This window comes from Grammomys surdaster, unplaced genomic scaffold (assembly GCF_004785775.1).
Source record: "Grammomys surdaster isolate TR1022 unplaced genomic scaffold, NIH_TR_1.0 126076, whole genome shotgun sequence".
NCBI lineage: Eukaryota > Metazoa > Chordata > Mammalia > Rodentia > Muridae > Grammomys > Grammomys surdaster.
The window spans coordinates 1362347-1376935 of record NW_021620885.1 but is presented as its reverse complement, the minus strand read 5'-3'; the positions used below and the strand labels follow the sequence as shown (position 1 = coordinate 1376935).

Genomic DNA, 14589 nt, shown 5'->3' with positions numbered 1-14589 from the left:
TGATCTCTAGCCATATATTATTTTTGCTGCTACTTCATAATTTTACAACAGTTATGGATCGTAATGTAAACTATCTGAGGTGACTCTTGTGAAAGGGTTGGTCAGTCTCCAAAGGGGTCAAGACCCACAGGTCTAGAACCATGGGTCTAGACAAATAGCCAATGTTCTTAACCACCAAACCATCTATCTCTCCAGCCCAAGGTTTTCAAACAAAGGAAACCCAGTCTGCTTAGCGACAGAATGACAACCTGATTCTCCTGGAAAGGGGGGCTTAGACTGCACAGGTCTGTGTTGGGGGATGAGATGGGTCATACAGGACAGAACTGCTAGTCCTAGCCTTGTCTGACACATTTTAAATTTTAGGATTTTATCATTCACAAATCAATCCATCAGCTTTTTAGAGGAAGGAAAAAAAAACTTGCCATATCTGAGAATTCAATAGTAACAATAAGTTAGTAACTCCAAGACCAAAAAAGAGCATTTGATCTTCAATTATATAGTTCTCCTTGCTACAAGCGGAATCTCTTTGATCCTCATACCTTACGAGAGCTGATGGACCGAACCTTGCCATTTTCTTCTAAGCACTCAAAAGCAGCCCAATGCCTCCCTCCTCCATTGTTACAACGTCACTTTAGTAGCTGTCAGCTCGTCCCCATGTACTTCCTCCACTGGCACATCATCAGAATCAACCACAGGGGATTGCTTAATTAACTGTGATGCTTTTCATGACCCGAATTACCACTCGATTTTCCTTTGGCAATGAGCTCTAGTCAACCAACTTGACCTTTAAATCCGTTTTGTGGGTCTATCTCTTGGGTCTACTTCCTGGACATGGAGGGTGTAATAAAACGAATTCTTAACTTAATAGGGATTCACCAGCAAAAAGAAAACCAGAGAGAATATAGACAGCAACTGTGAAGAGCAAGCCTTCTAATTACCTCTTGAACTGATAAAGGACCCCCCAAAAGATGGGCTTCAGATCCAGTCAAGGGCTAAGTTAGAGATTTTATGGAGGCTGTTAATTGAAGAGCAAAGACACCACTGAAATACTGTCCCCGAACTTGCTATACATTGTTAATAGGGTGCCAGGAAAGTATCCATGGCCAAACCATCAAGGAGCTTGGGATTTGAAAAAGCCAGGTATGCTAAAAGAAACTGCTTCTCAGATGTACTAGAACCAGGAAGCAAGTTCCTTTATTTCCTGTAATGTCTCTTCAGCACCCTCTACTGACACAGTGTCCCAGAAGGGCGAAGAGAAACCTCCTTAAAAGGCCCAGATTCATTTTCACAGTGCAGTGGAAAAGGGTGAATTTGGAGCTGAGAGACCATAATTCAATAGTGGGTCCAAGCATTTCTCAGATCCCACTCTTGCTAGATTTTCTCTCCAGATGTCTACATCTTCTACAAGAGGCTTTGTCAGCCTTCCGTCTCCCAGATTTCACCAGGATGTCGTCAAAAGCAAGAATGAAAAGATGAGTTCAAAAAGGCTCCTCAGATTTCTTGTCTACCTTTCCTTACAGCCCTTCACGGACCCTTCCGAGGCACGCTGATCTGGGCGTTCATGGATAGAAGACACGACCAGAAGATGGAATCTGGGGAATGAACCACAGCCGCTCTGGAACGTAGGCTATTGGAGCCCTTGGAGGCACCTCTCCGCTGGCCTCAATTCCTGCAAAGGCGCCTCCCTTGTCACTGAAGCCTCTTGAGGTCTTCCTACTGTCAGGGCCCAGTGAGGCAGGCGCTGGGCGGGCCTGGCGGGCGGCGCGCTGTGATTGGGCGCCAGGGGGCCCGCCCCCTCATCCCGGCGCGTCGGGAGGGGGCGGGGGCAGCCGGCTGCCCAGCTCCAGGGCTGCGGGCGCCTATTGACCCAACGGCCGCCGCGCCGCCGCCGCCGTCTCCTCCGGCTCGTGGCGGGCGGTACTGGAGCGCCGAGCGGTGCTGGGGAACCGGCTCTTCCTTTCGCGGCTGCCGCCGCCATCGCCGCCTTCTCGGGGCGGGAAGGAGGGGGTGCTCTACGGCTGCAGCTGGAGCGGGCTCCTCTCCGGGGACCGTCCTCTCCTCCTCGCTCTGCTTGCCTCCTCCCGGCGCCGCCCGCCCCCTGCGCCCTCCGCGTGCAGCCCGGGCCCGCGAGGGGGAAGGTAGGGGCGGCGGGGGCCGGGAGAGGCCGGGGATCGGACGCACACCCTGAGCAAAGTCCTGGATTGCAGCGCCCCGGCGCACAGGGTGCACTCCGGCCGGGCCCCCGCAGTAGCCGCGGCAGGAAGGGGCTCCGGCGGGGACACGGGGGCGGTGTTGCGGGGGTGGGCCTGGGTGTCCCGGCGCTAAGTTGTGGGGCACGGCGCCTCCAGGTCCAGTTCCTTCTTCCGCGCGCTCCTCGCTCCCAGCGCCGCACGCTCGGCCCCGGAGCCGCGGAACCCGCGCGTTCTCTGGGTGCGGAGGACACGCCTGCCCTTGTCGAGAAAACTTTTCCTGCCGACTCGGTCGTGGCGGCGGTGGTGGCAGGAAGTCGGGCAGAGACCTCTCCTCTGACTGCTCCGCCCGCCCTACGGGGTATCGCTCCCCTGCAGGAAAACAAGTTTATGGGGACCTTTGCCTTGCTCCTCAGGAGTTCGCCTTCCAGGGACGGCCAGCCCCGGGGAGGGCAGCGGGCCAGGGCGTAGGCCGAGGGCGCGTGGTAGCTCCGGAGACGAGGTGCGGAGCGCAGCCGGGACTCGCGCTGTAGCGCGCGAAGGTTGTGCAGCCCGCAGCAACGATCCCTCGGCAGTCGCCGGCTGGAGTCCTCAGTCCTTCGCCTCCTTTGGGTGAGGACCGCGTCCTGGCATCGAGTCCATCGAGGAAAATGAAGTTGAGCCGCCAGTTCACCGTGTTCGGAAGCGCGATCTTCTGCGTCGTAATCTTCTCACTCTACCTGATGCTGGACAGGGGTCACTTGGACTACCCTCGGGGCCCGCGCCAGGAGGGCTCCTTCCCGCAGGTAAGCACCTTGTGGCGAACGCAGGCTGGAGGGCCAGCCCGAGGGCTCGTACTTCTTCCCGCCGACGCTCGGCGCCGGGGCAGGGTGAGGCCGCACCCGAGGACCAACGACCCGCGGAGCCTCATCCGGCTTTCGGAGGTTCTGCTGCGCTCGGACCGCTGAGTTCGCAAAGTGCTGGGTATTATGCAGTGGCAGCCTCGGAGCTGGGCAGAAGTAGCCATGTTCCCACATTCGCACCCGGGCCTGTGGAAGTGGCCTCGGCCACCTGCTGGTGGGGAACCGGCGCGAGTGTTGTCCCTAAGCTAGCTCAGGGTTAAGCTGCCAGAGGCTTTCCAGATCCTTAAGCGCACCGAGGCGCGGAAATTGATTGAAGACAGCCCACCTAGGCAGATTTCTGTTTCTGACCCCTGCCTTTTTCACTGTCTCTTAAGAGATAAAAAGTTTATTTCCTGTCGCAGCCCTTTGAGATATGGATAGTAGGGTTGATTTTAGTGGCGTCATGCTTCAGCTATTACCTCGGGTTGATTTGGAGCAGAAAGGGGAAGCGCCTGTTATACTCCTACTGGAAGCTGTGCGGCGCTCAGTTCTCTGCGGGGTAGTCAAACTGGCAGAGGAGTTGAACAAACGACCCACCCGAAGTCTTTCAGGAAAAGTTACTAAAAATAAAGAAATGGATGCTATAGGTCCTGTTTGGGAGGTGGCCACATAGCAATTGCGAGTGGCCTTTACAGCCCTTTGCTGTTGACATACACACATTTTAGTGGAAGCAGATGTGTGGAGAAATCTGAAGAATCCAAGTGTTGACAACAACTAGTCGACCAGAGAAATCTACAACCTACCCGAATACGGCTGATGTTTTGCTTTTTTTTTTTAATGTTACAGTTTAAATGACTGAAAGTAGACCTTGCCATGTCTTCTGATATGCTAGGGTCAATGGCTCGGTGGAAATTTAAATGAAAGTACAAGCTTTACGTGAAGTATTATGAAACTAAAACGAGGACTTAGGGATTCTGACGTTAGTAAACAGCACCAGAAGTATTTTTTTAAAGTGTGGAATTAAAAAACTGGCTGCAGGTGTTTCCAGATATTTGCAGCTTCTGCTTCTCCTACAGAGGATGAGAGAGAAAACATGTAACGAGTGGTCTCTGCTGCCTTTAAATTTTGAACTTGGAGTTTGCACCAGCCTTGTGGATGAGGCTGGAGTACACAGTTTGACAACAGGTAAATCCTGGCAGCCAGGGCCCAGGAGGTCTGAGCTTTGTCCCATGAGCTCTCTAATTTTGGAATTAAACAGACTGTTCTCCCAACCTCATTTTCAGAGTTTTCTCCTTTGCAGGAAATATATAGATGGAACTCTTCTTACCCAGTGATGTCTTACTAATGGCCTCTGACTTTGGCTGGGTGATCACTTGAACATGATTTATGCAAACATCTGCACGGGGTTCTCTGGCAACCTTGACATTTCCTTCTGTTTCTAAAGCAGCTAGTGACTCATTCTGTTACTGAGAAATCTCAGGCAGTTGGTTCTCCTATTTTCGTATGAACCCCCAGCTCACTGAGAAGTTGAAGGTCTGCCTATCGCGTACAGCATTTGGCAGAGAGCAGTGGTGGTGGCTTCAGAAGTGCCTGCAAAGGTGTGTTGTCTATTCAGTGAGGGGGGTGGGTTGAGAGTGGCATCCTCTGTTTTTTATCTGGACTGCATTGTACAGAGGTTTAGAATAGGCGGGCCGTTGAATCTCCTAGTAGATAAATTCCATAAGCCCTCTTAGTAAGTCTCATGTGGTTGACATTAGCTTCATATGATGAACTTATCTCTCCAGCTACCATTCAATTGGTGCAGAACTGAGGCTTAGAGAGATTCCTGAGCCCAAGGTCACATAGACAAAATCTGGGACTTGAACAGTCAGCTCTCAGAGTGTAGTCTCAGAGTCACAAAGTTGTCTTGCCTCCTGGAATCATCTTGCTGGAGCTGGATTCCAGCCTGCCTGTTGCCAGAATTGTGTAGAACAGAAATAGGCTTGCTGGTGGCGACTTAGCTTTTGACTTCCCCCTCCTGGAAAAGTAAGTTTTATTTTGAAGACAAAGTGAATGTGGTCCTTTTGCTGAAACATTCAGTGCTTCAGATTTATGCTTTCCCAGAGAGTCTTCTAACTTACTCTTACAGCCAGACATTATGATACAAACCATTACGAAACAGAGCATCCAAACATGGACATTCTTTCATTTTTCTAAACTGTATGTTAACCTTAATCTCACAACAGTCCCAAGCATAGCAAAACTATGTTGCACCTCGTTTCTTGAAACAGGTTTTGATAGGAATTCTTGAGTTTCAGTAGAGCTAATTTTGTCAGTGTATGCCGAGTTTGGTGTTCTGTATCTACTCAACTAGAAAGGTTATATTGTCCATTCTAGTTTCTTTCTCCTGATGTGGAAACTTTCAGTAAGGTATGTGGTCCATTTAGTTTGCAAACTGTATTTTTAGGTCATCCCGGGTTGAGAGCAATCTGTTTTTGCTGGTCTTTGAACTTTTGTTCTTTTACCTTCTTTAGTCACTCTGTTTCCTGCCACCTGTTCAGTCCTGGAGCAAGGGCAGACACCTACCCAGCTATGCCCCTCCCCCTCCCCAACCCCTCCCCCCACACCCTGAGTGTGGCCTGCCTAAGGAACACCCTTAGAGGGCTTTCTCTCAGAGTTACTTTAAGAATTCCTTTAAGGCCAAGGCAGCAGGTGGCCTACATTTTTAGGGTTATTTGATCTCAACTTTAAAAAAAAGTAAAAACAAGCCTCCAGTCTGCATGAGAGGTGGGCCAGGCCTAGTGCTTTGAAAATATTTTATGCTAGCTATGAGAAAATCAGCAGATAGGGTGAAGAAGTGGTACATCTCCCTGGAAGGGCTGGTCATTCCAACAGGCAGTCTAGTGTGCACATCAGGAAAACTTCCTAGTCTCATGCTCATATCTAAAGAGTTAAGATTTGTATAACAAAGAGTCTGTCTATAGCTACTGTATCACATGATGTAGGGACTGAAGTTGCTTTTGAACACCTGAAGTTGGAGAGTCATGAAAATGTGCAGGCCAAGTCCAGTCTTGATCTCTGGGCTCAGAGAACATTTATCAAGTGGGGAAAAGGAAAATGTGTTGAAGTAGTTGATTTGAAAGCTGTTATACAAATTTTGATGCCTTAAAAAAACAAAACAAAACAAAGAATTTTTCGACAAGATGTATGTATAGAAGTATGCGTAAATGCTTCACACCACTGGCATCTTTTAGCACTTGGGAAACTGAGGCAGGAGTATTGGTGCATGTCCTGGGGCCAGCCTAAGCTATGTAGGCATAAGCAAACACCCTTACACAAGCAAAACCACACCTGTGATTTTTGAGTCCAACGAAGAACATGTTAAAAAAATTGATCCACAGCAGTTAAGTGTGATGAGATTTTCATCACCTGGCTGCTGCTTCCTTGTTTTTTTAAAAATTGTTTAGTCTGAGGCATGATAGCTAATAAAGTGATCTCCTACACTCCGCCCCCCCCCCCCCCCCAGTGCACTGTATTTAGGACAACCACCCTTGCTCCTGGGGTTTGTTTAGGGAGCACAGGTTGAGATCTAGGACTTTTGGGAAAGGATGGAGCTTTGATTGTAATCATAATTAGAAATTGAAGAACTCGTAAGTATTGTGAGGTGGACCATCTCCAGCCCCTCCAGAGAGTGGACCATCTCCAGCCCCTCCAGAGAGTGGACCATCTCCAGCCCCTCCAGAGATCAGAGTAGTCTCTGGGACTCCTCTGCAAAGTACAGGTCTCAGATTTGAGCTTCTGGGAAAAAACCTGGACCAGATGCCATAAAAGGCTTTTATAACAGGTGTTGTGATTGCATTTACTGAAAGGGGATTGTTGTTCCATTAGTCATTCATTAGCCTTAAGGGATTTGTGTGCTCTGGACAGAACATTGATGAAGCACCACTTTTGTGTGGTTTTTACTCTGAGCTTGCTGTTGTTTTTGTGATGTTAAAACTTTCACCTAGAAAACTGAGGGGTTGTTTTTGCCAGTCCCTTCCATTCTCCAGTTTTCTCTGTTCTGAGACCTCAGTTCCCCCTGGTTGTTTCCCTATTTCTTAAAAAAACTCTTTAAGAAAATCAAAGGCTATTCATCTGCTGTGAACTGTGGTTTCTGATTTCTAAAGGGTTTGTTATATTTCTGGACCTTGTTCCTTTGCGGTCAAGTGCCTGATGTGGCAGCCTCTTGCTTCTAAGTGTTTCTCCAGAACTACAGAGAGGGATGCTATAAAGTGGAGACCTTCACCTCCTTTTATAGTAGTTGATAGAAGATTGATCGGAGGAAGCAGAACACTTGAATCCAAACGTGTTTTAATTGCCCTTCCTAAGCCCTTCCTAGTTTCATGGTTGAAACCATGTTCAAGTTCAGGCTTTGAGAACTGACTGCACTGAAATGGAGCTCACACCCTGTCCTTTAGTGAATATTGTTGGTTTTGCCTCCTGATACAGAAGAAGTAAGTTACTTGATTTGAATAAATTGTGTGTTGAGTAAGACTAGATAGAATATTGGAGAGAGTGTGTGTTTAAGGTAATATCATTTATATTTTTATGCAGATAACAAGTATCTAACAAAGTATCCTAAGTCTAACAAAGTATCTCCTAAGGAAAAGCCCTAGGTAGAGGTGCTTGAGTTTATAACTGTATATACTATCTTTCCTCCTCCATTCCAGAGTTTTATAACTCTTTGCTGTTGATATTTGGGTCAGACAATTCTTTGGTGTTGAGGCTTATGTCTGTGTGGTAGGGTATCTGGCAGTACCCCGTTCTCTTCCTAGTATATAAATGCAGCCACTTGTCTTTTTTCTTGCCCCCATTTGTAGCAATCAAAAAAATCTTCTCAGACATCTGCTAGATATAAATAGCTTCTGTTTTGGGGACAACTGTCCCTACTGAAAATCAGTTTGGCAGTGGTCTGGACAAAGGCCTGTTTTTTAATACACAGTGTACTTTCTGGGCATTTTGCATTTTAGGAAAGCGAGACTGAAAGGTCCTGGTTTTAATGCTCAGAAGGCTAAGAGGTATATTTAGATGCTCACACTGTATTCTTTCTCTGGGTACCTAAAATTCAGTTACATAGCTAGGATGCAATACGTTACAGAAAGCATAAGGATAAATTATGTTCGTATAGAAGGTAAAGAAAAAATGGGAAAGCTAACCTACCTTTACTAATTGGACCTACACGTTCTGATAAAAGCGCCCTGTTCACATCATAGCTATTAGGTGGTTTTGCTTTCTCCAAGCTCATTGGAGGTTGGAAGAAGTCCAGATTTATTCTCCTTTCCATTTAGAATGGGGAGGTAAGATATACAGATCACTTATGGGCATTATCTGAAAGTCTGAAGTTTTCTCAGCTTGGATTTCTTTTTGTTCAATGTTATGATCTGGCTGATGCATTTTGTGTGCCTTCTTGAGATGGGAAGAAGTGGGGTTTGGGAGGGCAAATGTTCACTGCAGCCTGTCTTCCAAACAACGACTTTAAAGACAGGATGGGAGATAAACAGGAAACAGTGAGGTTCTTAGCAAGTCCCTCTTGTTTTAGTCAGGGTTTTACTGCTGTGAACAGACACCATGGACCAAGGCAAGTCTTATAAGGATGACATTTAATTGGGGCTGGCTTACATGTTCAGAGGTTCAGTCCATTATTGTTAAGGTAAGAGCATGGCAGCATCCAGGCAGGCATGGTTGCAGGCAGAGCTAAGAGTCCTACATCTTCATTTGAAGACTGCTAGTGGAAGACTGACTTCCAGGCAGCTAGGATGAGGGTCTTATTTCCCACACCCACAGTGACACATCTACTCCAACAAAGCCATAGCTCTTAATAGGACCATTCCCTGGGTAAAGCATATACAAAACCATCATGCCTGTCTTCATTTTCTGGTGTCCTCACACCTAAGACTGGGAGGTAGATTGGCCTTGTATCTTTGTAGGTCCACAGCTAAAAAGGATTTTTACATCTTTGAATAGATAATTTCATTTCATGGAATGTCCATAGCTAGTTGTGTGTGAATCCTCTTAGAACAGTCAAGTGGTTGGGCAGAAACCTTCTGAGCCACAAAACCTTAAATACTTATTACCTGATGTTTTTCAGAAAAGATTAGGTAATCCTGGATTTAAACCATTCTTCTCTGTTGTTGGAGGCAGACAGTGTACTGAAGCAAAGATAGAGTCCATGAAGATAAAATTTTTATAAACTGTTACTAAAAAAGCATTGGTCAATATTTGTATCTTAAAGGCAGGGTTCAAAACTTGTGTTTATCTACGTGCCTCATAGATTCCAGGTATCCTTATGGACCGTCCATGCTAGAGTACAGAGATGCGTGACACACTTACTTCCTGTATGTCGCCTGAAATTTAAAATTTATTTATTTAATTACTAGCATTACTAGTGTGCTAGGATTTGAACCTTGAGCCTTATACATGTTAGGTGAGTGTTATCCCACTGAGCCACAATCCCATCACCACCCTGCCTCCTTCTCTTTCTCCTTTTCTCCTTTTTATTTTGAGGCAAGGTCTTCAAAAAGTTGTATATCCTGGCCTAGAACTCAACTGTAGTTTAGACAGGCCTTGAACATATTTTCTTCCTGCCTCAGCCTCTAGAGTAGCCAGGATTACAGCCTGTACCACTAGACCCTAAACGTTGAAAGTTTCTCGCTAGAGGACTGCCCTGTACATGAGTATTCTGCACTACAAACCCAGCAGGATGAGTCTACACTTTCAGGATCGGAACCCATAACTTTGTTGAGTCTTGCTGCTGTGACTCCCAGATGGAGTACAGAGTGCAATCTGAATATTTAGGTTAGACAGTAATGCTGAAACAGAGACCACGCATGGGTATCTTTCATAAACTATTTATACAGAACAGGACAATTATTTCTGTGGTCCAGAGAATTGCCCAGGATCTAGACTGTTATTCTGCTCACTAAAGAATAATTCATTTTTCTCTTTCATTGCTTGCTCTTAAGGCTTATGTATAACTTTCTTCTTGGTTGTGTCTCTAGAGGTTGTTCCATTGTCCTTAAACCATGGTACATTTGGTCTGAACCAAATGGATGTGGCATTTCTCACTGTTCATGGCTGGTATTTTAAGTCTTTTTTTCTTTCTCTTCCCCTTTAGTATGTGTTCTGTGCATTTGTCAGATGACTTTCTTTTCCAGTCTAAGAATATTATTATTATTATTATTATTATTATTTTTAATGAAGAGCAAAAAAGATCCTGAGCCAGACCTTATGCTGTGCTCTTTCTAGTGAACTATTTCATCTTGGATAAGGAGAACTGGCAGTCTTGGCAGTAATCTGTTTTTTAACTCCTTTAGTGAGGGTATAGGTACATGTGGAAATAATAAAAGAAACAACCCCTCCTCAAAAACAGAGAGATGTGTGTTGATAACTCTTCTTTGCGGGCCAACCCAGTTCACTTTCCATCCTGGTTCTGAGGAGGCTTCAGTTCAGTGAGGGCTCTGTTCCTCACACTGAAACTCGAAACTCGCTTGCACACCTGGAAAACGTGTCATTCTGTCTTGAGCTCATGCTTACTTTTGTAAAAGATGAGGGATTTTCTCCTCCCTGCCTTATACATATTAGTTTGGTACTTAATTCTTCTGCTTGCTATCCTCAATAACTTAGAAGGATATAACTCTCTTTGCCTTCCTGATCTGTCACCCTTAGGAGCTGTTGACTCCCTACCTGTCAGATGGGGAAAGCGGTGTGTCTCAACCATCTTCCTGTTTATTCTTTGTCTTCTCTCTATCTCCATATTCCTTGAACCATCAGTTTGTTGTTTCCTTTTGACACACATCAGCTTTAAGTCATTTGCATCTAATTCCAGGACTTCCTGTCTTCCAGCTCTGCCTATCAGCTACAAAGGTTGGAAACCAATTAACAAAGGATATACAGAATTTCCTGTAGAGGAATAAGCCTAAGAGATTTATTGTATATTGTGGTAACTGAATAAGAGCAGTCTTCAAGACTGCTGGGAGTAGATTCTAAGGGTTCTTATCACAAAAGTGCTTTGAGAAGGTGTACATATGTTAACTTGACTGAAAGTTCCAAAATGTATAGGCATTTCAAAGCAGCATGTTGTGCCTGGTAAATGTGTATGATCTTTTGTTTAGTGATCAAAATACATCAAAGTGTTTGAACATAATGAACATTGCAAATATTGATAGCATAGTGTTGTTCACTGTGTCACATAGTTTTCTCTCTTGGGAAGGGAGGATGTGCTGCATTCTTAAATATGCTTCCCTTGAAGTCTGGGCAAGTGGATTCTTGTATAGTAGATTCCAGCTGTTAGAAGCATGCTGTTTGCATATCCTTCACATCTGGACTGTGACTTCCTTGGGTAGCTTTTTGTTTTCTATGTCTATTTCTCATTTATTTTCCCTTTATGTTACTGACAGGAAACGGAAGTCATTGAATCCTGTCTCTTGCATCCTGTTTTGTTAAAAGTAGTTTTCCAGCTCAGCATGTATCAATACTTAAGAGTCTCAGGGTTTAGTGGGATCAAAAGAAGTAAATGTTGCCCTTTCAGCTTGTTGTTCATGGTTAACATTGAGGGTAAATTCTGTTTTGTCTCCTTTCCCATGAGAAGCTCCTTTCAGCGTGGGCACTTGGGTTCCTGCATCCTTGACTGTGTTCCCTCCGAGTTCTTTTATCAGTTGATTGATTGATTGATTTGTTTGCTTTTTATTTGACTTAAAAACATTTTGTTTGTGGTAGAATGCTTACATAAAAAATGAAATGAGTTTACATTCTTTTTAAAAACAGTTTTAAAATTAAAATATAATTACATTGCTTCCCCTCCCCCTTTAACCCTTCCCATATTCCCAACTTGCTTTCAAAATCATAGCTTCTTTTTCTTTAACTATTATTAGTGCTCACAGGTGTGTGTGTGTGTGTGTATGTATGTGTCTGCATGTGTGTAAATATATAAATGTAATCTGCTGGCATGATTACAGTGTAGCTTGTATGTATGGCTTACATCCACAGACACCTGTAGCTCTCACCTCCCAAGCAAGTTGCTTTTTGCAGCAGAAGGAGCCCATTACAGAAGGCCACAGCTGGCCAGCATGTGGAGACATCTGACCAGCGGGTTGCTGTATTTACAACACAACAACCCTACACTGAGGCCCAGGGAACATTTCAGGGTGTGTATTGAGACAATGTATCTTTTAGATATGACAGGGAAGCTACCCAGGTAAAATCTCAACAGTATGGCTGGTTGGAGACTTGAACTAATGACAACACCAGTTGACATGCCAGCATAGATGTGGTAAAACTCTGAGTTCCTTTGTGCCCAGATGTGGAATTCATGGGTGGGACCTTTTCTCTGGAGGAGAGGAAGACTGAAACACTCAAGGACGGAAGCCCAAGGCTGGTCCTCCTCAGAATCCTTGTCTTGGGGTGATGGAGCAAAGTGTACAATTTGCTGTTTCACAGCGAAACTTTTTTTTTAGACAATCATCTGTCTCCTAGATGAGTCATGCACAAAAGGTGGATACAGAACTTGAGGGAAGAGAGAGTTCACAGGTTAACTTAGTCTTTGTTTGTTTGTTTGCTTTCTGTCTTCCCCAGCTATGGGTACTCGGTGACATGGATGAGGCCTTGGAAATGTGCTCAGTCATTGCCAACATATACCTGGGCATGGTCAGTGGCCTTTCTGATGCACCATCACGAGCCTAGGTTCTCAAACTTAGAAGGATGATAGATCTTATAGAGATTTCGGTGGACATCCTAGGTGTGCTTCTCACTTAGAAGTGCTTCATAACCCCCATCCCAAATAAATAAATAAAAACGAAAAAGAAAGGGCTTCTTAAGTTATTTTGAGAAATATAATTATTTTATGTGGAACAGATAGCTAAGTGCCTTCACTTTTGCATTAGAGTTAATGAGATTAGAATGATATTGGGCACATGTTAGATATTCAATGAATGCTAAACCTTAGCAGTGTATGGAAGCATACAGTGCAGAGATTATGTGCCATACAGACTGTTGCAGACCCTGGGGATACAGGAGTGAAGAAACAAAGAGTCATCAGGGCGTCTAACCTTTTGACATTGGTGATGTAGATGTGTACAGACGCTGGCCTTCATTCATACTCTGCCTGTCCTGGGTTCCCTGTGGGTTGCTGGACTCTAGATGGGACATGCATGCAGTTGTCCATTTTCTTATTTCTCAAGACTAGACTTAAAAGGGAACTCAGAAACACAGCTGCGTTCTAATGATGGCCAAGTTCGTTGGACTTGGAAAGAAGGGGAGAAGTTGAATGTGCATAATTGGTCTTGGCAGCAGTAGCATCCTTGCTAGACTCAAGTACAGCACTTCTCCAGCCTTGCTGTCTTGAACTTGGGCATTTGAGAAGGCGTGAGGAGACTGACTGGATCTCGAGAAGTCTTGGTGTTTTAAGAGGTTGTTTGGAGTAAGGTGTGGTGCCACATGCCTTTAAGCCCAGCACTCCAAAGGCAGAGGCAGGCAGATCTCCTGGAGTTCAAAGGCAGCCTGGTCTACACCGTGAATTTCATCCAGAACAGAGAGGGCAGCCTGGTCTACACCTTGAATTTCATTCAGAACAGAGAGGGCAGCCTGGTCTACACCGTGAATTTCATCCAGAACAGAGAGGGCTGCATAGAGACCCTGTCTCAAAAATAAAAATGAACAAAGAGAGCAGTTTAGGATGACATTGCACGTTGCCTGGAGTCAGTCTCCAGTTGGGAGTCAGGTGGAGGCAATCTTCTCAGAGTCACTCCATGTACCAGGAAGCTGCATGAGAGAGGCCGTATTAGAGTATTCATCTTGTAGAAAATTTTAGACCTGGAAGGGAGTGAAGAGAATATTCAATCTCGATCATTCTGGTAGCAGTGTGTAGGAAGACCTAGAAACAGGAAGGCAGCTGAGAATCTGTGTGAGGTAATGAACAGACATAAGGCAGTAAATCTTTGTTCCAGGATTGAATTGGCTGCAGACAAAAAGGAGAAAAAGTGTACAGACATTTTGTGAGGAGCACACCAGGCCTTTCTGGCGGATGGTAAAGGACAAGGATGGGTGGTTCGAGTCATACGTTTTCCCTTGATTTTTCCTCTTTGGGATATTGGAGGCAAGTCATACTGTTTGCAGACAAATAGCTTGAAAGACAAGCTAGTCTGTGAAGCCAAATTTGGTTTTATTTATGACAGAGTGGACATTGATGGAAATAGCCAAGCGGGCTGAGAGATGAAGGAAGGTGGTGTGAACTGGGGCCTCATCAGAACCGAAATAAGAATGAGCTCACTCCAAGATTGTGCCAGGAGAGGCGAGCCTGGGGCCAAGTACATTTCTTCTAGCCAAAATCTGAACTTTTTACATTAAGATTATCATGCAGCAGATGTTAGTAACATAAAGCAGCTGTGTTCAGTTTGTCAAAAACTAGCACATGGAGAACCATACCGATGAAAACACATTATCAGGAGGAAGCATTTCAGATATGCTTTTCAATAGGAAACCAGAAGGACCCTTCTCATCTTTACAGCACCTGATGGGACCATTTATTTATTTATTTATTTATTTATTTATTTATTTATTTATTTATT

The 14589-nt window shown here is 45.1% G+C and overlaps 1 protein-coding gene across 2 annotated transcripts in view; it reads left to right on the top strand.

Annotated features, from left to right (window-relative positions):
- The first annotated feature begins 1851 nt into the window (after positions 1–1851).
- Positions 1852–14589, top strand: part of Man2a1 (mannosidase alpha class 2A member 1) — a 170032-nt gene continuing 157294 nt past the window's right edge. The window contains exon 1 of one of the 2 annotated variants that reach the window (XM_028755698.1): positions 1852–2974. In XM_028755698.1, coding sequence (XP_028611531.1) covers positions 2840–2974 — 135 coding nt within the window. In that variant the 5' untranslated portion in view covers positions 1852–2839. The remainder of the gene's footprint in view (positions 2975–14589) is intronic. The other variant, XM_028755697.1, reaches the window with a different exon arrangement.